At 40.7% G+C, this 26,397-nt stretch overlaps 1 protein-coding gene across 30 annotated transcripts in view; it reads left to right on the top strand.

The window, feature by feature from the left end:
• Nucleotides 1-26,397, top strand: part of RBFOX1 (RNA binding fox-1 homolog 1) — a 1,274,894-nt gene that overhangs the window by 656,098 nt on the left and 592,399 nt on the right. The window contains exon 1 of one of the 30 annotated variants that reach the window (XM_085591764.1): nucleotides 15,326-15,907. The exons of 27 other annotated variants lie outside the window; for them this stretch is intronic. In XM_085591764.1, the coding sequence (XP_085447890.1) occupies nucleotides 15,863-15,907 (45 nt within the window). In that variant the 5' untranslated portion in view covers nucleotides 15,326-15,862. Of the gene's footprint in view, nucleotides 1-15,325; nucleotides 15,908-26,397 lie in introns of those variants that run through there. 2 more of the 30 variants (XM_085591768.1, XM_021531173.4) reach the window with 2 other exon arrangements.

Genomic DNA, 26,397 nt, shown 5'->3' with positions numbered 1-26,397 from the left:
TTATTTTCCCAGCAGGATGTTAAACTGCTCATCAACTCTTGCAGAGCCACAACACTTAGGAAAACCATGCAGGTGAAGGAGCTGCAGCTCTAATAACCACAGGTCAGCACTTCATCTCCAGCCAGGAAATCTTTCCCCCCTTCAAAGAAGCTTTGCTCCCAGGACCTGGACACTTTATGCTGCAGAGAACTGTTTTACTGGGGCTGGAAATCATCAGAAAAATCTTTAAGTTTTTGATGAAGCAGACACAGATTCTGCCTGTATCACAAACCTGCTCTCCAGGTAGGTAGGATCTGGCTGCTGCTTTCTGGCCTTATTTTGCAGGGTGTTGCCAGTTAATACCACCCCTGACCCTCCCACTCTGACTTAGAGCCCATTAGTGTGATTGGAAACACAGAAAGAGGAGATCAGGTCTATCGATATCAAAATACATTTCTCAGTGTCGAGGAGGATTTGCTAAACTTGTTAAACCACTTGTGCCAGGAGTTATCCATAACTGTAGATTACACTGAGAAAAGCAGGTAATTCATGTTTGTTCCTTCTATTTTTATGTGGGGATTTTTGGTGGTTTGTTTGTTTTTCCTCAACTGTACAAACATGTAACAATGCCTATTATGAGAACTACAATGATTTCAAACTGATAGGATTGAAGAAAAGTAAAACCGGATTAGAGTGACCCCAAAGAAATAGCACTGTGTTTGGACAGGGACTTTTCATGGGGACACGTAATGATAGGACAAAGGGGACTGGCTTTAAACGGAAGGAGGTTTAAATTGGAAATTGGAAAGGAATTGTTCCTTGTGAGTGTGGTGAGGCCCTGGCACAGGGTGCCCAGAGCAGCTGTGGCTGCCCCTGGATCCCTGGCAGTGCCCAAGGCCAGGCTGGACAGGGCTGGGAGCAGCCTGGGACAGTGGAAGTTGTCCCTGCCATGGCAGGGGTGGAACGAGATGAGTTTTAAGGTCCCTTTTGACCTAAGCCATTCTATGGTTCTATGAATATTTCGCATTTAGCACTTAAATAATCTGTATTATATGATATTTTAACACCCCGTTGAGCTGTGGAAATCCACATTAGCCTTTACACCTTTGCTGTGGGTAGTGTTCATCCCATTTTGCTGACCTGGATTTTCTCCACCTTGCTATTTGTTCCTCTGTTTGCAGTAATAGTTGTCAAGTGATTTGCCATCTTCCCAGATGCCTGTGCTGCTCACAACTCCCATGGACAGTGAATGTTTTCCTGGCACTTCTCTTTGCATTCTGTAGTACTTGTCAGCTTTCTAATTTCATTTCTATTCACGGGGGTGCCAACAAAGATTAGAAATGGCTATAAACCCCTCTTCTCCAGATTATAAAGCTGTAAGCGATGCTGTTTAGGACAAGATTTCTTTTACATGTGGCTTGCTTCAGACTTAAATACTTTCAATAACTTTTTTTTTTTCAGTGTCTGAATCTATCCTCTTCTGAACATATTTGACTAGATATGCCAAGTTCTATGTTTTTCTGGGAATACAAGATGCCCTATGCTATTAATCTTTTTACAGCAATGATTGACTCAAATGGTTTGTGGGAAAAGGAAGAAAAACATATTTAGTAAAGATCTCTGGTAGAGTTAATTTGTCTCCCTGTGGCTCTGAGATGTGCAATTCAGATTTCTGCATGCTGTGGACACCCTTGTCAATGTATTGATGAAGGCCTGTGGGAATACAGCAGTTTTAAACAATATTTTAAAGCAGAAATTCCCAAGTACTTCATATGAATGATGTTCTTTTTGTTCTCAGCAACTGTAAATACAGCAAAACTGAAGAATATTTTATTTACTTTTTTAAACAATAGATGAATTTCCAGGATGCTCATTAAAATGGGAAATAGTAAATGATGAAAGGTTTTCTTTAATGAAAAGTAAAAATGTCATGACATCACCAGAATATATTGGAGACTAGGAAGCAGAGCAGCTCTTGCCCAGAATGCTGATGAGCTCTGCTGCTCAGGCTTTCTCCTGCAGGAAGGAGAAATGTATTTTCTCTTTCTGTTGTATGTTGTTATATATTTATCCACAAAAGTGTATAATGCAAAAGAAGTTATTTCATCAGTAATGTCCAAGAACTGCACACCAGGCTGGGAGCAGCTGAAATTTGTTCATTAAAAGTTCATGGTCTGTTGACCTTTTCTCGTTCGAGCCTTGTATTGAGTCCACTCCTTATCTCTGCTGTGCATGGCAGATTGTTTAGCATATTTCTTGTGTAGAGAGTGACTTTGAGTGCCACAAGGACCTCACTTGGCACTTGCAGGCATAAGCAGAATGTGTTTGAAAATGTTGCTGTGCTCTCTAGTGGATAATTTAGTTATAAGTGTCTAAGAAATTAGTATCAACAACAGTTACCAATTTATATTTCACTTAACGGAAAGACCTTCAGCAGAAGGGCTCTGCTGAAGTGCAGGGCTGTGTCTGCAGGGAACACTCACAGGTTTTCCTGCACACATTTCATTTCTGAAATAGTTAGGGAGAGCCCACATTCTGTAGAAGCTCTTTTTAAAGACTGATTTTCAATGAGCAGGCAGCAAGAGGGCTTTATTTGACAGCCTATCTCAGCTCATGGGAGATGAGCTTACTCCACATCTTGTCCTTGCCAACAACCCTTGGCTGGCCCCTCGGGCACCCAGCTGTCAGTGTTTGAGACACATCTTACCCCTCAAATTCTGGGTTCCACAACCAGGAGCAGTGTTTGCCTGCTCCTGACCTGTGATGGTGCTAAGACTCTTTCCTGGATCAGTCAGTGAGCTTGCATTTGGCCTTCCTATCTCCATTCTTATTTCCTTTAGTCTGTTCAAGTCTTTGTACTCCAGTCTGTGCTCCTCAGTGCTCAGGCAATTATTTTCCAACCCTATTCTTTCCAGCCCAACAACCATCTCTGGTGGCATCCTGCAGAGTTCTTAGATAGTTCAGTGGTGATTTACACTGTGACTTAGGCTGGCATTCCAATTGGCCTCTCCTTTCCTTGGCCTGTCAGTCATTCTGCATAGAAGGCCTGCCATTTCTGCTCATCTGAGTCATTTCCAGCTGCATTAAATTTATTGAGCTTATTATTTTTTGAAGATTTATGTACTAGAATTGGCATAAATAAAAATGTCCTTCGTGGGATAACTTGATTTCTGGTGTTCAACATGGAAGATTGGCTTCTTTGCTGTGGGCCCAGAACTGTGTACAAAGATGCTGGAATGGTGAATCATTGCTCTAGTGACCAAATAATTGGAGCAGCAGATTTGAATCAAATGACATCCTATCCCATTTCACAAGAAAAATAACTTGGTTTGATTCTTCATTGAACTCCTGTTGTCAAATTCAGCACTGAAAAGCTGTGCAAACTTTTCCCCATGCAAACTTTTCAATGGATGCTTTCACAGAATTCCTAAAATCTGCTTGCAATTGCAGCTGTCTGCATTTCTGCCTCTGTGTGCAGGTGCATGGGGAATAGTTCAGTTGTTACTGAGTTGTGCTCAGCAAGTGATTTCATATCTCCTTGGATATGCTAAAAATTATCCCATTTTGTGTAATTTTGTTGGTCTTTATCAGTTTATGGTATAAGTTCATCCTGAGAATTAAATCTTGCTGTATTCTCAACAGCTCTCCAAGTCTGGATTTGGAGTAGATTTAGACTATAATCAAAGATACCTGCCAGCCTCTCACTGTTCCAGGTGATTCAGTTGTCACTGTTCAGGTACCTTTTTTCAGTCTTCTGTTTGCAAATATGTAAACAAATTGAATAGGAAATAGGAACAAGAATCTAGGAACACCCTTTGGTGGTGTTTTTCTTCTCCTTGGTTTTGGCATTTAGATAAGATTTAATTTAATTTCAGATTTCATGCCAGATTTCAAGGTAATGATGAGTTTTAATTTTACATTTGTTGTTCCATGCTCTCATAATAACAGTATGAATCCTACAATTTCAATAAATGCTACATAACTCCACAGGTTAGAAAACACAGTTTATTTGCTTGGGGTGATGAGTAGTTATAAAAATGTAAACAAATATGGAATATTTTATTCTCTTGAAATATTAGTAAATTCTAAGGATGTAGATGGAGCAGCCATTTGAAAATATTAGAAGGGCTGTGTTGGGAAATCTGCAGAGTAGGTGTGACACTTGGAAGGCATTTATGTCATGAGGAGCAGCTGAAGCCACTGTGTGAAGTTGGCATGAAATAATAAAACTGCCAGAGCAGAGGTGATGTGATGCTCATTCACTTCTCTAGGTGTGGAAGTTAATAAAAATAGGAGAATCATTAAGTGGTGTTCCAAAAATCATCCTACTCTGAGTTCAATTAGTGAAATCATCCAAACTCCACAGCTCTTAGAATAATACAAAAAAGACTTAATGATGTGTGAGAATTCGCAAGAAGGCAGGAAATTTTCTTTTCTGTTGTAAATTAAGCCTTACTCTTCACATTTTATTAAAAGGTGATGGCACTTTATTGCCCAAGCCCTGGCTTTCAGAGCCTTCCAGCCTGTTGTAAACAATGGATTTAAACAACTTCTCTACAAAATATTCCTGCCCATTGTACCTGACATTGTAATTCAAAAAAACATCTCTGGTGATTTTCTGTTTTCCAAATAATCACAATCAGGTTGTGCTATACTTGCTTGTCTGTTAAGGATATTAAATATATATGTATAAAAACATATATATAATGTTTATTCAGTGCAGCAAATCTTCAGATGAGCATCACTGGGGCTTGGGGGCTAATTTGGATCACTTGTTTTGCTTGCGTTCTGTGTCTCATTGATGGAATAATGGTGAACTGTATTTCTTATAAAAGTCTCAGCAAATGTATTCGTTTGGGAACATTTCTATGACTTTTATACATAGAAATATAAAAATATAGATATATCAAAAATATACAAATATATATGTCTAAAATGATAATCTCCTAAATATTTTTGCTCTTTCTTTTGAACTTTTCACTAGAATGAGACATGACATACTGAAGCTTTGAGTGATATTTTATTGTAATGCAGTAAAAAGTTGACTTGCAGTTTTATTATTACTGTAATTTTCATTCAAAATTTTATATCCACAAATTAATATTTTTTCAGTTAAAGTCACTGTGGAATATGTTGCCCTGACTTGTGTCCTGAATTTTCACTCTTTCCCTTATGTGCTGTTCAGAGTATGAATGCCATTTTGTTTCTCAGGTAAAATTAACACTTAATAGTGTTTTACAGCCTTTTAGTTTATCTTCTGAACTGGGAGCATTGAGGATTTTCCTAACGAGAAGAGAGGGCAGCAAAGGCTGTGAAATTCTATGAACATCTAGGAGTGGTGGCATTGGTGGAACATTAATTCTACAATCAGGATACTGGAATGGAATAGCAGAGCTGACTTTTTGTGTGCTTTCAAACAGAAGCCTGACCTCTCTGGAAAAGCATGTTCAGTGAAAACTGGTGCCTGGAGCAGGGATGTGGGGAATATATTGTGAAAGTGGAATTCCATGGTTGCTCATTTGGAATCTCGAGTTTCCTTCAGTGCCAGCTCTAGCTCCGTGTGCTGTGTTGTGTCAGTATTCCAGTATCAGGCTGCAGAGCTCTCAGTGTGCAAATAATGAGATTTCATTTCCTGCCACTGGGGGTGGGCAGCAGGGCTCGTGGCCTCGATGGCCCTGATGTCCCTGAGAAAGCTGAGTTTGCATCTCTGCCACAGCACCAGTCCCGGGAGGATGCTGGCAGCTGGCTGAGCTCCGAGCTCCAGCTGCTGCCAAAACATCTGCCCAGCCTCCTTCCACCTGGGCCAGCTCCATGTCCAGGAGAGTCTGTCAGCCCTCAAAATATCTGCTCTGTTTGCCCACACTGCCTGCATTTTAAGAAATTCTTGCTGATACAGATTCCTCAGGGCCACATTTCTGATGCCCAATTTCCAAGTTCTGTTTAGGTGGAATTGCTACAGACAACCAGGTATGAGTGCCAAAAAGAAAAAATAACCTTATAGTCACAGAAATGTATTTTATCCATACTTCAGTTATTCAGTTTTTCAGTTATTTCAGTTTTATCCATACTTCAGTTATACTTCCTGCGTGTCTGTGCACTCCATCCCTTTGAGTCACCAAAAATGTCCACTGTACCCAGGGAGTTATGAAGCAGCAGAATACACAGTGTCCTCTTAATTTTCCTGGTTTTCCATCCTGAAATTTGTTTCTCTCTTTTCTTGGTTTTCCATCCTGAAATTTGTTTCTTTGATCCCATGCAAGGCAGAAAGGGGCTGTCCATCTAAGTTTTGCTTCACTCTCTTGGGAGGGACAGTGTGGCATTTGTTTTGAGATTCCTGCCATTGATACTGAGAAATGAGAAGGGAAGTATCTGATGAACTTGTTTTCCTTGCCTCTCATGAACAATATATGACAGCTTTGAGAAATCGTGTTCAAAGGAGTCATTATGGTGCCATTTGAATTAGTGAAATAAAAGTAAAGACTTATTTTCTAACAGCTTATTTTCCCAGTGGTTGTCCAATAATAACCAGCACTTCAGTCACAGGGTCAGGGAGTTCACATGTCATTAGCACACTCTGAAAGCCTGTAATGCCTTTTTGATTTATTTAGTTTTTTATTTATTCATTTTCTTGCTCTACAGTTTGGGGTGGAGCCCTTGCAGTCCTAAACCAGGGAATGCCAGAATTCTTTGGCAGTCCACCGTGCATCCAACAAGGAGAATTCTTCGAGGAATGGCACAGAGGATGTTGTTGCTATTGTGACTATTGAAATTATCTCACAGGTTTTTGTGCTTTTTGATGGGTACAAATTAGTCTTGTGATGGGTAAGCCTTGGAAATGGATAATTCTGAGTTAGAGAAAATTTTTTGAGTTTTTACTTACCAAGATCTGCTGTTGTTTTGTGATCAGTTGTGCTTTGGGAGCATTAAAGCATTGGAATGAGAATTCTGCTTACCAAACCGTAACAAAAAAATTTGTTCCACTTTGAGATTACTTTTTTTTAAATGAAAACCCAAATGAAAAGTGCTCAGAGTATTTACACTTCAAGTGACCTCAGCACAATTCACAGTTGTTCAGCAGGAGAAAAAAATCTCCAAGTTCTGATGTACTAATTTATCTTTAAAAAGATTCCACAAGACAAATAAAACCACTTATATTCATTTTTCTCCCCAGCCTGCTTCCATTACTCACTAGTGAACAAGACATAAAGGTGATCTGAGCCTAAGAATTTAACCAGAAATAAAATATAGGAATGTATCCTGGCCCTCACATTTGGGTTGTATTTTCCTTTAGAAAATTCTCTCATGTGCTTGTGGGATATCAGAGATAATGATGTGTTGAGTAGGGCCAATGAAACGAGACTCTCAGTCAATAAATTTGCTCAAAATGCAAGCAAGTGAAATAATCTATTGTCTGGTGGAGCTGTTCTATGTAGGTGCATAGTTCAAATCATTTCAAAGCTTAGGCTCTAACAGAAACGGTTGGGTTCGAGTATAGCACACCAGAAATTAAATGTCATTTATGTCTCTGTGCAAGAGTGCAAGGGAGAAGAATTGAATGGAATTGAAAATTTTATTCTGAATCTTATCCTAAATTTACTTAAACTTATCCTATTAATGGTGAACTGGTAACCATACTGGTAGAAGATTTCTATTTAGAACCAAAAGTAACCAAAAAGCATTTCTAGCAGCAGAATAAACTTCCATTAGAATTTTTAAACATGTCAGTGTTGGGTTTTTTTTAATAGTTAAGAAGATAAGGTAATATTTTTCCATTGTGACCTTCCCATTACATTTTGGACTGTCTGCTGTAATAACTCATGTTGATGTGGTCAGTGTAGTCCAGCAGGTCCTGGATAGTGCAGCTAAAAACTCATGGCAAATACTGACTCTTAAGAAGGGTGTCTTTCTCAAAGAAGATTTAAATGATCCAGGTTTATTTATTTTTTTTTTAATATTTTAATGTATTCCCACATTTACAATATTGGAAGTAGCAAGAATTGTCTCCCTTCATAGTGGCATTTGCTTAAAATTTTTGAGTCAAGACCAGAAACCTTCTGCTGCCTTAGTGGTTTATCCATTTTCTAGACTCTTTTCCTGCTATTTTGCATGCAAATCCTGTGCTGTCTGCAAGCTGGGCCATGGATGGGTTTTATACACAGGTCATTAAAGAACTTGCCTGTGCATCTCCAGATTTATTAAGTGACTTGGAGTGCCACTCTATCAAGCCATTGTATCCAATTAGTATTTTTCTCCCTTGCAGAAGAATTTCTTGAAAAATATTTGCAGTTTATGAAATTATATATGCAATTATATAGGCTTCCGGGTAATAACAAGTATATTTTCATTTTTCAGTCCATTTTATTATGCTTTGTTATGAACTGTTTACAGCAGTTCTCACTGGCAGGGGAGAGGAGAGGGAGGGCAAATGGAGTTGAATGTGGAGTAAAACCAAGGGAAATCTCATATTAAAGATTCACCAATGAATCTTTACAGAGTTTATGCAAATCCAGTGGGTATTTTGTGAAAGTGTTAATGAGTGTCACATCCTGATTACTGCAGATTTCCCCTTGCATTTCCAACCGTACCAAATCCAATTGAAACTGCTAAAATTAACACCACGAGTCCACAACATTTGGTCAGAAAAACGTGTGAAATCTGTTTTTAAAATATTGTGCACTCATTATTCTTGGAAACGTCTTACATGGAGGTTGATATAAACTATCCTGCGTGCACTCCTTGATGGATGACAAACTTAGCGTTGGTCTCCCTAAATCCTTCTGAAGGACTGTCTATTTCTGAGCTGTGTTTTGCATCTCACTATAAAGCAAAACCTATTATTAACTGCCCTGGCAGTGAGGATCCTGTTGGGAATGTGCTTGTTTACCAGCAGCTACCAGGAGCAGCCCTTTTTGCCAAGCACATGAGTCCCAGGATGGTTTGGGTTGGACCTTCACCCATCCAGTGCCACTCCTGCCATGGACAGGGACACCTTCCACTGTCCCAGTTTGCTCCAAGCCGTGTCCAACCTGGCCTTGGACACTTCAGGGATCCAGGGGCAGCCACAGCTGCTCTGGGCACCCTGTGCCAGGGCCTGCCCACAGTCAGTAAAAGATTTCTGGAAAGGATTTCTTCCTGAAGGACATGCTGGTCTTTCTGTTATGCGTGAAGTGGAGCCTGTGATGTGTGAGGTGACTTCAAACTCATTGATTTAGCTAATCTCAAAAATTGAAAGGTAAAATTTAAATTTAAAAAAAAAAATCATTTTGTTCCCCTTTACTTAAGAGTTATTGTCAGGGCTTTGAGCACTCCAGCCAGCTCACTTCCCTGTTTCCCCATTCCCTTTGCATTCTGCTGCGTGGGCCATCTCTCCTCTGAACCTCTCTCAGCTTTTGCTGGCTTTGAAGTTCTGAGACAATTTCACATCCCTTTTGCTCTCTTTTGACTCAGTTTGGCAAACATATCCTGTCTTTACAACTAGGCCAAAAAAGCTCTTGCAAGTTGTGAGAACAACTTAAATCCAGACACACTTGGGGAGAAGGAGATTTTCCTAACACCACTCCAGGACACTACTGGAGGGATGGATCAGGATGTGGCACCAGGCAGTTGGGCATGGATCTTTTATTTCTCTGCCAGCCTGTTAATATAACCCAGAATGTTGTGTTTGTGACCAGCCACGATCACAATGAAATCACAATGAGCCTGTTTATTTCCAGATACGTAGTGGCATCATTCATTTGCACATTAAAGGGAACTTCGATGCAAGAAGACAAATTCAAGGCTACAAAAGCTCTGTGATTATTGTAATGCTAATCTGTATTCAATCCCATGGATGTGTCACATCTTGAATACTTTAAAAAATTAATTAGTCAACTGTGTTGTGCCACAGATGAGCAGGAGCAAGAGGCTGCTTGCATCCACAAGCTGTGACATTCTCTGTGCCAGCAGGACTTTAAAGGAGAGAAGGTCTCCAAGAATTGAGCTGGAGGTGGTCCCAACCTCTGCCTTCTACCTGATAGTGCAGAAAGTGGTGGCATTTGTGTCATTGTGTTATCTTAAGTGATGAAATTATGTTTAAATTATCTCAAATAACAATCCCTATGCTGCTTTATATCCTGTATTTATGAAGATATTTCAATCTGTGCATTCATTTTAGTAGCAAGTAAACATCATGCCTCTAAAGCTAGTGACAAAACTCTCATTGGTGTGTTCTGCAATCTAGAGAGCAACTGCAAAGGAAAATAGGTGGAGTAAAGATAAATTCAGCTGCAAAATAAAGATTGTCATTAACTAAGTATAAAAGTTAGGCAGTTACTCATTTTCTCAACAGAATTCTACCTCCATCCAACTCACAGAGCTGCCCAGGAGTATTTCTTTGCCAACTTTCTGGGCCAAATATCTTCTATAAATCTCTAAACTTCCATTTTCTTTCTCAGATCACTGCAGGTAGGAGCAGGCACATGTTAGACTCACACCCTCCTCACTGGGGCTGTGCTCACTCTGCACAACCAAGGGGGAAAAGGCAGAGCAAAAAGTCTCAATTCTGACTCTTTGGGGCTCTGTGCCTCTAGGGATGGCTGGGGGAGCCTTGGTGTTCCCTCAGTGCCTTCCAGCTGTGCTCCTGGGGCTGGGCAATGGTTTATATTGAATTTATCTGGTGTTCTGAGCAGCACGCAGGGCCCTGCTCTGTGCCATAGGCTGCACTTTATCATTTGGAGGTGTTACCTTGCTTGATTTGATCTCTAAGGAGAAGCACTTCCAGGTTTTTAGGTATTTTCCATTGTGCTTTGACATTTTCTCATGCTGGTGGGGTGAGCACTGTCACATCTGTGTTTTCCTGGTCATGGGGCTCTGCAGACAAATTAACCTTTTGCAGTTTTATTGAGGAAATAATTTGCATTAATACGGGGGGAAGGGGAGAAAAAGGTTGTGGAATTGGAAGACATTTTGAATTCACAGCATAGTAAAAATTGTGTTTTCTAATTACTAAGCAAAAAAAATACAACTTGTTTGGGAAAAACACCTAAATGCAGATCCAGATTACCTCGGAAGGATATATATAGTGAGATATTAATGTTCACTGTTGCAGCCTTAACTTGTAATCCTTGTTCCTGTGGAAATGCTATCTGCTTTAGGAATGCAAATTCTTGTGACTACTTTAGCATTTCAACAGGGCTGTGAATATGTATAAGCACAGAAGAAATTCTTTTGCTTGAAGACTTTTCAGAAACCTGTTTCTTTTTCATGTTCCTAGATTTGTTGTTACCTTATGTTTCACATTAAACTTTGCAACAAGCTCAAAAAAAGAGTCAACAGTCTTGAAAGTGAATGCTGCTGGTGTCTGGTGCCTTCCTTACACTTGACAAAAATGCAGATACAGATTTTTTTTTTTCTTGATTTGATGCTTCTTCAGAAACTTTGCTTTATTTTTGGGCTTTGGATAAGTAGTTATTTTTTGAACTTGACCTCCTAAGCAGCAGTGTCTCTGAAAAAACTCCCTATCCTGTGGAATATGCATTTTTGTTCTTTACAGGGGGTAAGTACAGGCATGACTGGTTATTTTTATAGCAGTCTTCATAGCATTTATGCAGGAAACTTTTTTGTGGTAATGTTTGAAGCAGCATTTATTAGAGCAGTACTAGTTTACTTGCATCAAAGTTATGTTCCTCTGCTCTTTTATTGATGGTGCTTGATTTCTTGTTTCTGAATGAAATTAGGTATGATCTTGGACAAGATATAGAAAATAAAATTTTCATTTAATATGCTGCAAACTTTTGCATTTAGCATTGCAGTAAGAGTGTGAAAGTACCTTTGGACACTTGCAATGTTTTAGTTACTTCATTTGTAAACTGCTCTAATTGCATGAGTGGCAGAAACAGAACTAGAACCTTCAAGAGGCATTGGTGACATCATTAGCAAATACAACTTGGGAAAGGCAGTCCCAGCTCCTAATGCAAAATGAAGCAAGTCAGATCAGTATAATCACATTTACAAATTCTTTATGGAGGCTACTTGTGAGCAATTGGCTAAAGAAAAGCACTGACATTTTAAATATACAGAAAAATTATTTCTGAATACACCTAGTATTTTGTGTTACTGCTTTTCTGGAACATCTCTTACATAGGTCCAATGTTAAACCCAATTATTTTTGTGTACTTTTGTGATTACTTTGACTGTGCTCTTAGCAGCGTTGTGTATGCTTGCAGGATCCAACCCCTGGAGAACATTTTAAAATTCTGCTTGGTAGAGAAAAAAACTTTTGTTTCCTGATTGTATTTCTTTTGATAGTTCAGGTTTAATATCCTTATCATTTTGATTCTCTCTAAAGGATACTATTTAGCATGACTTAACATCATGCATTCTCAGAGGTAGATTTCCTTGAGCTCCAATTTCTCTGTTGGGTTTGTGGCATCTGATGGATGTTGGAAATTTTCACCATGTTGGTTGTCTGGCTCAAAGTTGCAAATGGAAACCACAAAACCTTTTGAAATAAAACTGCAGCACGTTTGTGATAAATCACAGGATACTTTTCCATCTGAATATGCTTCATTAGCTTCCCTTGTGTGGTGCTGCTCATTAGATGGCACGTAGGAAAAAACCATTCCAGCAGGAATCCATCAGGCATGGAGAGCCCCCGTGTGTTAGACATGGACGTGCATTAAAGATTAAACCACGTTTCACTGCCCTGTTTAACTGTATTAAAAGCACTTTACACACTGGGCAGGTGCAGAATAACTTTCTACTCAAGATGCTACTTTTGAATTTTGCCAGTGTTCACTTTCCTTCAGCGGTTATGTTGATTTTTTATAGTTCCCACAGCACAGAAACTTAATTCAGGAAATTATGGCTAAATCAGTTACCCACTGAAGACTTTGAGCTGGAAGCTTTCTAGGATGACACGTGCACCTTTGCATCAGTTTAAAAAAAAAATCTCCAGCTGCACCATTCACTTAAAAAGCTCATATTTTACAGTTAGTTCCTTTGGTTGGCTTCTCTGTAATTTTCTTTGTTAGTTGGAAAATTCAGAAGAAAAACACTCCCTTTTTTAAGGAGAAAAAGACATAAGGGATGGCAAACAACTAAATTCATTTAGAACTTTTGATGTGACATGAGGCATAATGCAATGGTACTCGCCTGTAGCATTCAATAAGTACATTGAAAATACTTGAAGATTTCCGGTAAAAGAGAAATCTGGAATTACTGGAACCTCAACAGCCGCTGCCATCACAGTAATATTTCAGTTCTGTAAGGTTTGTCCCTGCAAGTGTAATGGGAAGGACAGAGGTTCAGGAGGTGCCTTGCCCATGGCAGGAAATGCGTGTATGAGAAGGTCTCGGTGAGGATGACAGCAGCTGAACCACAGCAAGGCCCTGTGGTCCTTCTCAGCTTTTGCTCATCCCATGGAGCACTTTGGGTCAGAGTGTGGTTCCAGTGGGTCTGGCTCACCCACAGCTGCTGGAGTACCCCTGCTGCCAGACAAGGGCATCCCAGCTGAGCTCCTGCAACCCCCCTGCAGTGACTCAAGGACAGCCCTGGCATCCTTGGGCCATGAGAGATTTCAGACATTTAACCCTGGCATTGTTGGGCCATGAGAAATTTCAGCCATTTCATCTCCAGTTCACCTGGGAGGTGGAAGAACCACCATTAGAGATTTCAGCCATGTCATCTCCAGTTCAGTTGGGAGGCGGAAGAACCATAGTTACCTGCCCCTGAGAGGGAGTGCTGCAAAGGAATGTGTAACGTGCATGGATTTTTATTCAAGGTTACTATTTCTATAGACTAAAACATAAATTTGCAATGATATTTTTTTAAGTTGGGCATAAGAATTCAGACCATTATTTTGATTTTGATCCTTGTCACAACTTTGTGTGCTGCAGCTCTTTCTGCAGCAGTGTGTGCTTTGCCAGTGCTGCCCCCTACCCCCCTTATTTTTTTTTTTGCTAATGAGATGGTTCAAACTCTTTTTCATTACTTGAATAAAGCAAGGAGATCTCTGAAGAACAGCACCAAGAACCACGTGTAGCATGTGCCAGAAATTGCAGGTCCTCTGATAGAAGGTCCATAGGTGCTGCAAAGGCTCAAAACAACAGGCCAGAGGTAAAGGAGATGTTTTCTGACTGCTTGGTCTCTAAATGGCCTCGCCCTGGAGAGCCTAGTTTTGTAAATTAGCAGTGCTGATTGCTGCTGGTGGCATTTTTAATGGAACTGAGCTTAATGCTAGGAATATATGGTAAAAGTCAGATTTAAATAACAGAACTAATAAGCCAACCCATAGTATTTTGTTGATTCTAAGTGGTAGAAGATGGTATTTTAGTAATCCCTGTATTTTACTTCACCCATGTTTAGACACACAGGGTGATTTAATTTGAATTTCTAACATTTCAGTGCTTTAATGTTCTGAAACATATTAGCTCTGCCTTAGCAGTTAGTGTTTATTCAATCTCAGAGCACTGTAGGGTCATTAATCCTTCAAGCCCTCCTGAGAAGTCAGAGATGGGAGACACTGGAAGTCATATTATTCTAATTTTACAAGTGGGAAAACTGAAGTGATGAATAATGTGGTCAAGGCCACACAGTGAGGCAGTGTGAGCTCTGAGATGTTCTGGCTATTAAGCCCAGTGGTCAGGCCAAGCCTTGCAACATTCTCTTTTTAAATTATACACTTTATTGTGATTAAGGTGCCTTGATGGTCCCATCGTCTGTCTAGGTAGAAAGTTTAATAAGTTGAGCATGGCTACAATAAAGACTTCCAAACAAGGAAAACACTGAAATTACAGCCTGTATTTAATATTACTTTCTTTATGTTAAGTTTTCACAGAACATAATTAAACATTGTCTCTCTGCCAGAAAGTATTTGTATTTACAAAAACTAAATTATTGATATCAAGTTATTTTCCAAGAGATCAGATTGTTCTTGATTTTGATTGCAGAATAATGATAAATACTGAAAGATGTTTTAACAAACTTCAGGGGTTTTTCGAGAAATAGTGAATGTGTGGTATGAAAATTCATTTTACAGAATTAGAAAAGTTCTCTGAGCAGCATCTTGAGAATTTTTCAATAGAGTACAAGTGGTTGTTTGCAGATTGTAACATCAGTTGCATAAATAGATGTACTTTGAAATAGCAGCTTATTTGATAGGGCATAAGCAATGCTTTTGTGTAGTGAAAGGGATCCGTTTTTAGTGTTTATCTGAAACTTTTTCTTCTCCACAAATGGGTTAATTGCTGCCATCTCTTGTGCAAGATTTTCAGGTTTTGTTTCAGTTCCAGCCAGTCTTTGTCTTAAAAATGACATAGCCTGCAATATTAGTCTAAAAGGAATTTCACAAGAGATTCATTTCATCCAAACACTAAGCATTTTGTATATATGACTGATCTCAGTAGTGAACCCCTGCAAACTTCAGCAGCACGTCTAATATTTTAATAAGCAGCTAATATTTAGCCCATCCATTAAACCACTCCATAAATGAATTATTGAGCGCAATCTGCTCTCCCGTGCCCACCTTCCTTTCCCACAAGGCTGTGGTTTTTAGCTAAGCCGGCGTGGAGCTCTCTTATCTCCAAATAAAACAAAACGGCTCCGCCGAGCGCCTGCACTGCCGAGCCCGGCGGGGGAAGGCAGCGGCAGCCGGGGGCTCTCGCCTCTCTCGGCAGCACCGGCAGCGCAGATGGACAATCACAAATCCTGTCCCACGGCACCGTGAGTGATGCCGGTGTAGCGGGAGCCTCGGGCAGCGCTTCCCCGCCGCGCCAGGACCTCGCTCCGCGGGACAGCGGGACACAGGGACAGCGGGACACACGGACACCGGGCTGGCCGTGCCCCGGGCTGCGCTGGATGCTCCGCGGGCTGCAGGGCCGGCCGCGGCCGCCCGGCTCCTCCGACCATGAAACCCTGGCAGCTGCTCGCAGGCGTGGGAGATGCCCTTCAGGTGAGGCAGCGGCGGCTCCGGAGCGGGCGGGATCCGTCCGGTGCCAGCGCCCGAGCCCGGCTGTGCCCGCCGGGAGGGGCCGGGGCATGCGGGGCTGCTGCGGCCGGGCTGCCCCACCTGGGGGGCCAGGTGAGGGGATGCCGGCCAGGTGAGGGGGATGCTGGCCAGGTAAGTGATGTGGGGATGCCCATCAGGTGAGGGGGATGCTGGCCAGGTGAGGGGTGGTGCGGGGATATTGGTCAGGTGAGAAGATGTGGGGATGTCGGTCAGGAGAGGGGTGCGGGGATATCGATCAGGAGAGAAGATGCGGTGATGCCGACCGGCTGAAGAGACTTGGGACTGCGGGCCAGGTGAGGGGGTGCGGGGATGCCGGGCGGGTGAAGGGATGCCGGCCGGGTGAAGGGATGCCGGCCGGGTGAAGGGATGCGGGGATGCCAGCCGGGTGAAGGGATGCCGGCCGGGTGAAGGGATGCGGGGATGCCGGCCGGGTGAAGGGATGCCGGCCGGGTGAAGGGATGCGGGCTGCGGGCGCGGCCGGGCTGGGCTGGGTGCCGGCCCGGAGCCGAGGGATGCTGCGGGGCTGATCCGGGTGTGTGCTGTGCTCAGCACTCAGCGGTGCTGCCGCGAGCGTGTTTCTCTGGCTGTGAGCGCTCCTCGGCGAGATGCCGACAGAAAACAACGTGCGGGAGGGATTATCCATCCTCCCTCCGCGTTTGGCTGAAGTTTAGGTGAACTTCATCTTCAGAAAGCTGCTTGGCTTTCTGTGGATGGAGTATGTATTAGCATTTATATGAAAGAGAGCAGGAGTCTCATTAGAAGGGGGTTTGTCAGGTGCATTATTGCCTGGTGATTATTATTGCAGGCAGGTTACAGGATTTCTGACCAACGTGGGCGCCTGTTTAACTTTAGGGTCCCTGTGTGTCACCAGCACAATATACTGATCTTAGAAAACACAATTTATGAGTATTTGGAGGTTTTATTACTGTACTTGTTAAAATGCATGGGGTATAACAGCAGCAGTGTTTTGTTAATAAATACAATTTAAACACACAGGTAATTTTGGCTAATAATCCATTTATATATTTACATTGAAAAAAGGCAGGAACAGGATATAAAAGACTAGGATTTAAAAATGCCTATCGGTTTCCAGCTGAATATAATTGCAAAGTAATTTAAATACTTTGTATTACTTTAGCAATATTCTTCCTTTAAAAACCCACACACTTCAAAGTGTGCAAAAAATGTTGAGGGGAATGAATGGGGAAGGTGGATTTCTCTAGCTTTTAAAATAAAGGACTCTTGTCCAGACTCCTAATAGGGATAGAACATTTTTGAAAGACTTGCTGTCACATGGAGGAGTCTCTGGCTCAGCCCAGTAGTGGAATGCTGGGCTCTGCAGTTCCGACACCATAAAATCACATTGCTTCCAGGACTGTACGTTAAATTCCACCTCAGCTGCTTGATTTTGAAGGCATTTAGTAAGATCCGAAACAGCCTTTGTATTTGTCACTTCTGTAGGAATAAGAAGTTTGGTCGTACCATAGAAGCAATTACATAGAAAGTTTGCATTTTTTCTTAAGAATTATTTAGAAAAATCAGTTTACATGCAGTACATTGATTCCATGTGTATTTCTAAAATGAAGCAACAGATAGGTAAAAAGTTTGAATGTCTTGATATTCTGACTGTACATTGCAGCTTTTTTCTTAGCTATTTAATGTTCCTGGTATTGATCTGTTTCTTGAACATGCAAGTAAGGCTGAAGAGTGAAAAAAACTCCTTCTCAATGAACATAGTTCCCTTTTCTACAGCAGAAGCAGTAGTGCTTTGGAGAATTTTTAGTTTTTCAGATTTGAATCATTTAATGAAAAAAAAAAAAAAAAAAGTAGACTTTGGGATTTTATCCTTTACAGAGGCTTCTCTGTGAGTGCCTGGGTATTGTTTGTCAATCATCAGCTTTACTTCCTTTAAACCTATGGATCTAGAGGGGTTTGATTATCCCTTTGGGGTTCTCCTTCCCAAAGCAGTGTGTTTTTTGGCCTTTGAGATGCTGTGAACACACAAAAGCTGCCATTGCCACTGCCTGCTCTGGGAGCTGTGGGCAGGAAGTTCCATTTAATCAGGGTCTCTCCACATCCAGCACCCCGATACCTCGAGGAGTGTCAGCACAGTTCATGGCACCCCTTTCCAGGCACAGTTTTAGAAACTCTGAGCTTTGTATTCTTGCCTACTCCCACTTAAATAAATATTTGAAATCAGAATAACTTAACAATGGATGGATGAAGCAACTTCAAGGTGTTACCTTCAATCTTTGCAACTTCAAGGTGTTACCTTCAGTCCTTCCAGCTTCAAACCACTTACTTCAGCAGCATCATTATCATGGAATTGCTCGAATTTATTCTTCTTGTAGTAGAAGTTTCACATAGGATCTCAGTTTTGCTCATACACCAGAAAACTTTTCCAGGAACAAGTAATAAATTGATTGTTCGAGTGGTCAGCTTGGTGGTATTTGAAATGCTAGAAACGGTTGAGAGAAATGTTCTCAAGAGTAGCATTGGATGTTTGGGCTTTTCTTCTTGTAAGGAAAAATATTGCTATTAAATTTTTAATTAATTTAATGAAGATAAATATCTTAGAAGTGGTAACTAAAGCATCAATTTAAAGAGGAGAAGGGGGAGAAATGTGGTCAACTCATGTTTTTAGGTTATTGTGATGGTAATTGTGAAAAAGTAAACTGGGGAAAAAATACATAGGGAATTTCAACTATAGAAAATATCTAGTCTGAAGTTTACTTTGTATTTTAATTTAAGCAAGCAATGAATATTTTTTAACTCCTTAGTAAAAATCAAGCTACTAAAGTCAAGCTTTCAGTTGATTTCAGTGATAGGGATTTTGGAGTTTTTGTTAGAAGGATTGTGTCACATGATCATACCTTTCTAGGGTTTAGAGATGGGAACAAAGACTTCAGAGGGCCTCGATTATTTCAGAGAGTTTTTCAGTGTTTTGCGGGTTTTTATATATATATTTCAGGATTGAGACATAATTTATGGCATCTCCTAGGAACTAAGCATAATTTATTTGAGGATAAAGTTTTGAAACTATTACTGGGCCATAAATAGGTATATTTCCAATCTAGGTGAAAATCAGCTTAGCAGAGTTATCTGCCTTTAATTCCTGTTGTTGGAATATGTGACAAGGGAAGAGAATGTTTCTCCTAAGCTGAACTGAGAGATCAGGAATTCAGGAATACACTGATCCCCAGCTGCTGGCTGTGCCTAGGGATGCCTTCTGGAACACAAGAAGTACACAGTCACCAGATGGAAGAGAAACACAGGCTTGTCCTTTCAAAGGGCGCATCACAAATACGTTTTATTTAAAATCCAAACGCTGTGGGACTGCATTAGGGTGAGATAGCAGTGGAAAGAAATAAATGTGTCACTGCCAAAACTCTCCTGTGGTGGCATTTCCTTCTAAGTTTACTGTGTCAGCTGTGGAGTTCTTTGTCTGTAGGAATAAATCTTTTCCATTTTATTTTATTTTTATTTTCTTTGTAAGGTATCCAGTGGAGATGTTAAAGAACGTGGCAAAGTCGCTGTCTCCAGTGGATCTGTGCACTCACTGCTTTTACCTGAGCTGAACTTCAGTTTGGACAGTGTGGGAACGTGTTTGCTTTGGGGGATTGGAGTTGAGTCCAGCATTTCTGCTTTCCGTTTGTCCTCACCATGCCTGTTGCTCTTTCCATTTCCCTTATCTGTGCTAAATTGCAGAGGCTGTGATTCCCTTCATTGTCTTTGAAAATGAAGCACAGTGTGGCTTCCTTCACCAGGTTGCAATCAGAGACTTTTTTGTTTGGTTGTTTTTTTGTTTTTTTTTTTTTTTTTTTTTTTGTTCTGTAGTTAATTACAGATTTCATGCACAGCAATGAGGCTTCTGCAGAGAGAAATTTTACTGATGGTCAGGAATATTTCAAAAATTGCTTTCGTCTCACAGGAGTGGAGACACGCAAACTTTTTCTATTAAAATGGAGAAACTTCTTGAGTCAGCAGTAAAATCCAGATTCAGCAAAACTGGGTTATGAATCCGAGCAATTAAACATGACAAAGAGCCCAGTTTTACTGCCTGGACTTAATAACCTTCCAGTATTTTTTCTGAGACATAAAAACTTCAAAATGTTCTTTTGTATCAGGTGTTGACAAAAACAAGGTATTCCTCCATACCCCACAAATTCTTGAAAATCCCTTGCATTACTTTTGCACCCACAGTTTTTATTTAAGTATTTTTATTCTCAGGAGAAAGAAACATTGTTATTTTCCTCTGTTTTGGATACCTGGAGTTTAGCAGCTACTCATGAATTACTTGCATTTTGGTAGAGATAATTAAAAACACACTGGTTAAATATTTAGATATTATTGAAAGAAAATTTTAAATCAATATTTAATACATATGAAATATAAGGTTTTGCTAATGATGGTTAGAAATCCCTTTAGTGTTTTCACGTGGAAGAGCAGAGGATCCATTTTGTTGTTGTGTTTTTGGTTCTTTTTTAATCTTCTGTTTTTATGTATTTGATGTTCAGAAATTTTAAGGAGATTTCCTCTCTGGTAATTATGGCAAATTTAGTTGGGAAGAGGAGGGGAGGGACATAAGCAGATGTAAATCATGGCACTGATGACTAATGGCCCAGCCTGAACTTGATCAAAACGTCAGCAAAGATTTTCTGTTCACTGCTGCTATGGTGGAGATTGATGGGAAATCCTGAGAACAACCTCCCACACTTGGTAATGTGAATTATTCTGCTTGTGCTGTGCTGCTCCCTGGACAGGTGTTTATGTCTTTTTTAACTTAAATGTTTTCCTTGTTAAAGTTGACCTTTCTGATTCCATGACTAATAGGAATCCAGGAACGATGTTTGATCGTTTTTCCAGATAAATGAGTTGTAGCTTACATGAGGACTTGTTTCTGACTGCTAATTAACCTGACTCTAATGGCTTCTTTAACTGTGAAAACCTCTTACACCAAGTGAGAGGCACATGTGGCACTGAGAACTTGCACTACTACCTGATGCTCTTAACAAAACCAGCATCATTTTGGGAATTTAAACTGAGCCTGAGTGTCTTTGGAGAACTGAAGCAAGTCTTCTCATAACATAACATTTAGATCAGGCTCTGCTGGGGCATCCTGGCTCCCTCCTGGACTGTTTTATGTGAATTTTATGTTTTCATGTAAGCATGAAGTGTTCACCTTTCTCCAGGTGCTCTGCCTTTGTGCCAGGACATGTCCTGGTGGCTGTAATCCTGAGGACAGCAGGTCGCCTGCTGGCTGTTCATGGCCCAGCTTTGCCATGTGTTATAGCAGCAGGTTGTGTGTACAAGAGCAAGAGATGCATTTTATAGAAGAATAGATCTGCTGTCACCTGTGCTTGCAGGGAAGGTTTGGTATTTGCCTGTGACACAGAGTAATCTGAAACCATTCATCTGTTTTTTTTATTGGAATATTTTGCAAGAGTAAGGAAAATTAATATGATCTCATGCTTTCATTTGAATACCTCAGCCATTTGCAAAACAAGTGTTTATTGATAAGGTCTGGATAATGAACAGTGGTGGGATATCCTGGTTTTCCATCTTGCTGGTTAAGCCAGCACCACTTGAGGCTGTAATCCTGCACTAATCTTCACAGTTATCAGGAAAAGCTGGATACCACTGCTGTGCCAGGGAGCAAAATCATCTCAGAAGCAGATCTGATTTCAAATGGCATTTCATTCCAGTTGTGAGGCTTTCTCAGTGCCAGCAGAATCAAAAATCCAATTGTGGCAGACTGAGCTTTGTACCAACAGAGAGGCTGTTGGAAGCAACTTAATTTCATTTTAACTTTCATATTTGAAAGCTTGAGCCTTTTTCTTATCCTTGCTCACTCTTTGAGACACAACAGGAAGAAAGAATTTACTAAAGGGAAATATTAAGAATTGGCATTGGGTATTTGACTATATTTTCCTTACTTCCAATTATATTTTCAAGATGTCACAGTCTCTTCAACAAGTTTCTATGTGTTTATGAGAGCTGGTAAATCAAATTGAGCACAGTCATGTGACAGCCTAGCAGAAGTTCTGTTTGCCCAATTTAATCTCAAGAGCAGAAGGTTTTAGCAGCTCCCTGTAGTAGCTGTGGCTCACTGATTGCACCCCTTCTGAATGCAGGGACTTCAGGATGGTCTTTAGAACTGGAGCCTGGGCGTCAGGGGAGAGCTCAGCTGTGAAAAGTGCTGCAGCCTGGGAGTTATCAATGAAATTAAGCTTTAAAAGGACGGTCTGGGGGATGCTGATATCTTTGGCAGCAACTACTGATCCCTTGAAAAGGCTGACCTAGAACAGAGGCTGGACAGAGCTAAAGCATAAAGCAAGGATTTGTTAAAAGGATCTCCTCATGGATCCACCTTGGGCAGTACCAGAGCCCAGCCAGGGCTGCACCCAAATGACCCAAAATGGTCCCAAAATGCACGAGCGCTCCCGGGGCTCCCCCTGGGATCAGTTCTGCTCCATTGGCACCTTGGAGTTCATTGTCCCATTCCAGCTCCAGCCCAGGCAGTCCCATCCTGCTTGTTTTCCTCTCTCCAGCCCACGGTGTTCGTGCTCTTGGGCTGAGATTTGGATCATTTGTCCTTGGTGCCCAGCTGGAGCAGGAATTGTCTCCCTGCTCTGTGCACAGAGCTCACCATCCCATAATATGAAGCCCAGACCCACACACTAAAGCAGCTCAGAATATGAAAAATATAAAAGTTAAAACCTGAGGCACCACTACAGGAACTGAGCTTCTGGGGAATCCTTCATGTCTCATAGGATGAGAAACTGCACTGGTCAGGTCTTGGTCTAAAAGAAGCAAATTTTTAAAAAGAATAAGTGTAAAGAGCAAACATCAGCAATGCTGTAGACTGTTATGAGCTCTTCCTGCAGCAGCCATCAGCTACTGGGCAGTGAAAAATAAAGCTCAAGCCTGTTTGTATGTTGGTATTTCTTCTAATTAATAGAAGCATCACGTCTATATGTGAGTGTTTCACTAATTAATGATTGCATTCCAGGCCTGGCCAGGGCACTCTGCAGAGGGGAGGCATTGTGGCAGTTCTGCTTTCATTCATTTTTGCCCACGTGTAACTGAGCAAGCAAAGAACAAAACTCCATCCTGGTGTTACAGTGAGCCATTTATGTGAAAAAATCCTTTTATCCCAGTTTGGAAGAAAATTATAAAAATGTCTCATCTTTTCCCATGTACAGTTTTGGGTTTTTGTCACTTTAAAGGCTTCATCCTAAATATTGCTGTGGATTTTTAAAAACAGTGATGCAGAGGACACTCTTCCATGTCATGGAGCCCAACCCTGCTCCCTGCAAGGAGTCAGGTGTCACTGGTGATTGACATCCTGTTAATCTTTCAAGCTGTCAGGAAGGGAAGGTCCCTTCCCTCCTCAGACCACCTGTTCCAGTGCTAAGAAGTCTTTGTTATCTTGAAAAATATTTTTTTGCTAGACAAATAAAGATTTCCCATGCTGCAGATGACCTCAGTGTTTCATCTTCTCAGGGAACCTGAAGAAAAAAAGATTTCGTTGCTCCTTGTGTGAGTCTTTTATAACAGAGGCTGTGATTCAGACCTGAGGTTTCTGTCCCAGGCATTTTAATTTCTGTATTTTGCTTCAACCTGTCCTAGTTATCATTTAGATTAGAAATCTTTATTTTGCATCTAAGACATTCTTTTAGAATGTTTTGCATTTAAATAAAAACACTGCATTTTAGTTTACCTTGGAAGAAAAATATTGGCCATGATTTTTAATCAGGATTATAATTATTATTGTATGATGTCAGACATTTGAGGTTGTAGCTCTCACAGCTGACTGAGATCTTTAAGCTGCCTATTGGGCTTTTTTGCAACAGAGGTTATGAGGTTTTTTATTTTGCCAAAGTCTGCTAGAAAGCTTTATTACTCTCTCAAATTTATAGAAGTGCGGATATATGTGTGTGATCAACTGTCTCATAAAAAGATAAAAGTTATAAACTTCTGCTGATACATTCAAGACTTGATTAGCTCTGCCTGCTCCTGGTTCACATCCTTTCTCTGGATGAATTTCTCTGAATTATTGCTCTGTACATTTATCCTGTCAGTTTAACCTCACAGGACAAGTGCTGAGGAGGGAAGTGTTGGGTGCAGGAAGGGCTGGGAGGTGATGCAGACCCTGCCTGAGCAGTCCAGCCCTGCTGCACTCCAGGGAGGTGAATCCAGGAGGATCTGAAGGACTGTCCTTGAATAAGCTCCTTCCTCCCAGCCTGTGGTACCCCGGATCCTGGGTTATCACACAGCAGCTGGGGAGCAGGGGCTCATTCCAGCCCCTCTGAACTGAGGAGGAAGCACAACTGGGATGAAGTGGAAAAAGCCTCTGCAGTTTTGAAACACATCTATGGAAAATGAGGCAAATCTATTCCATGAATTTGTAGTAAGCCTTTTTTTTTTTTTTTTTTTTTTTTTTTTTTTTTTTTTTTTTCTCTTGGTAATTAGCAGCTAAATGAGTAATATAATAAAATAATGGGGTGTGAGTCACTGGCTGGTGCACAGCTTGCTTTTGGCTATGGCATAGAACAAGAGAAGTGGAGGTTACAAATTCCAACTGATCATGCACCAAGTGTATGACTCAGGTAGATTATCTTGTGCCTTCTCAGGAGGGAGCTGGCTTGGGCTGCTCTTATTTCCTTCAGGTTTTAGCACCACTGGAAGAGCCAAGGGCATTTTGCCCATTAAGATAACACAGGACAAAGATGGATGAGGGAGCTGAGATTCTTATGGGGAATTATCTTTAGGAATGGCATGCGGGATGTATACATTTATTCCCCCCAAAGCTTTGTGTCTGTGAAACACAAAGACTAAAATTCTAACTGGATCCAAGCACATTTTTTCAGACAGTTATTTCACTGAATAAAGGGAGGAGAGTTAGGTAGCTACCAATCCTTTTTGGTTACTTTAACAAATTTCCAAATTTTACCTATGTTTTAAGAAAACTTGAAACGTGGAAGAAAAGAGCCAGACAGCACTGCAACTTTGACATATTTCATTTTGGCATTATAAAAGGAATTGTCCTTTTTTCCCCACTGACAAATTTCCTTTTCATTTTCCTGAATTGTAGAAAGTGCCTGGGTCCAACTTGAGTTAGTAACAGATGTTTCATTTGATCTTTCAATCCTGCAGACACGAGACTGCATTTATGCTTAAAGAAACAAAATCTGACACGTAATTGGATGTAGCAGCATTGACATGTTCTTCTCCATGGCTGCAGTGAGTAGGCTGGGAATCTGTGGGCTTAAATTACATAAAGGAAGGTTTAGATTGGGCATTAGAAAGGCTTCCTGGTTGTGAGAATACTTAATATTTAATCAGATGAGTTAGGAAGATTATGGGATTTCTATTACTGGAGACTTTTAGGAAAGGGTTGGGAAGCAAATGCCAGAAAAATGCAGCTATATATGTAAGCATGTTATACAGAATTGATTTATAGCTGACAGAACTCGTTCTCAGTTCTGTGTTTTTCTAAGATAGAAAATCTTTCTCAAATACCAAATTTAATTCCCATTTAGAGGCGAATCTCTCATGTTCTTGCCAAAAGGGTTTTTAACCCAAGTTCAGAATGTGACCTCCTGCTGCTGTCACTCTCCATGAGGTGAGGCACTGAATCAACATCAGAAGTATTTCCTAGGAACAGAGTTTGGGAAATACTGGAGTTTTGCAAAGTTTCTGATAAAACCCTGTCTCTTTTTGTGAGGAACAGTGCAGTGAGGAGTGTGCACCTCTTCAGTCCCTGCTCCCAGCTCCCCTCTGGGGTGTCTCCTCTCTCACACTGTGCTTGCTGGGGACACTCAGCTGGAGATGGCCACTTAGTTCTGAGTGAGTCCTTGGTCTGTATTTATGGGAGTTCTGAGTAATCCTCTTAATGATTAGGACAGGTAAAATAGAATTGATATCTTTGAAGATTGTACTGTATAACCTCTTTATAACATCTATAGTACATACCCAAGCTCCCCTTATTCCTGTAATATTGCCTTTAGCATTTTAAATACAGACATTTGGAATCTATTTTTGCTTTGTTAATAGAAAGCTATTTTTTTTATCTGAGGACTGTGCAGACTTTCACATCTATTAATAACATAACATTAAAGGTTTTTTTTAATAACAAGCTGATTACAGAACATATTAGAGCTCAACATTGTTTAAGACCCTTTATTCTACTATTTGAGAAGTGTAAGAGTGCCCTGGGGTCAGAGAGGCTCTGTTGTGCTATTTCCTATGTAGTATTCTACACAGTGAATATAGGAGCCAGCAACCTCTTGTCAAAAAAACCTCCAGCTGAAGAAATGATAGAAATCAAAAGGATGTGTTCTTAACCAGTGGTCTTTGTCTTGGGAATTTCATTTTACCAATTGAAAGTAAAGTTGATTCGATGTGAGCACCATGAGAAGGATGAGCAT

The sequence above is a fragment of the Lonchura striata genome, chromosome 14, assembly GCF_050655825.1.
Source record: "Lonchura striata isolate lonStrDom1 chromosome 14, ASM5065582v1, whole genome shotgun sequence".
In the NCBI taxonomy this organism is placed as follows: domain Eukaryota; kingdom Metazoa; phylum Chordata; class Aves; order Passeriformes; family Estrildidae; genus Lonchura; species Lonchura striata.
This window is presented reverse-complemented; position numbering and strand designations above follow the sequence as displayed.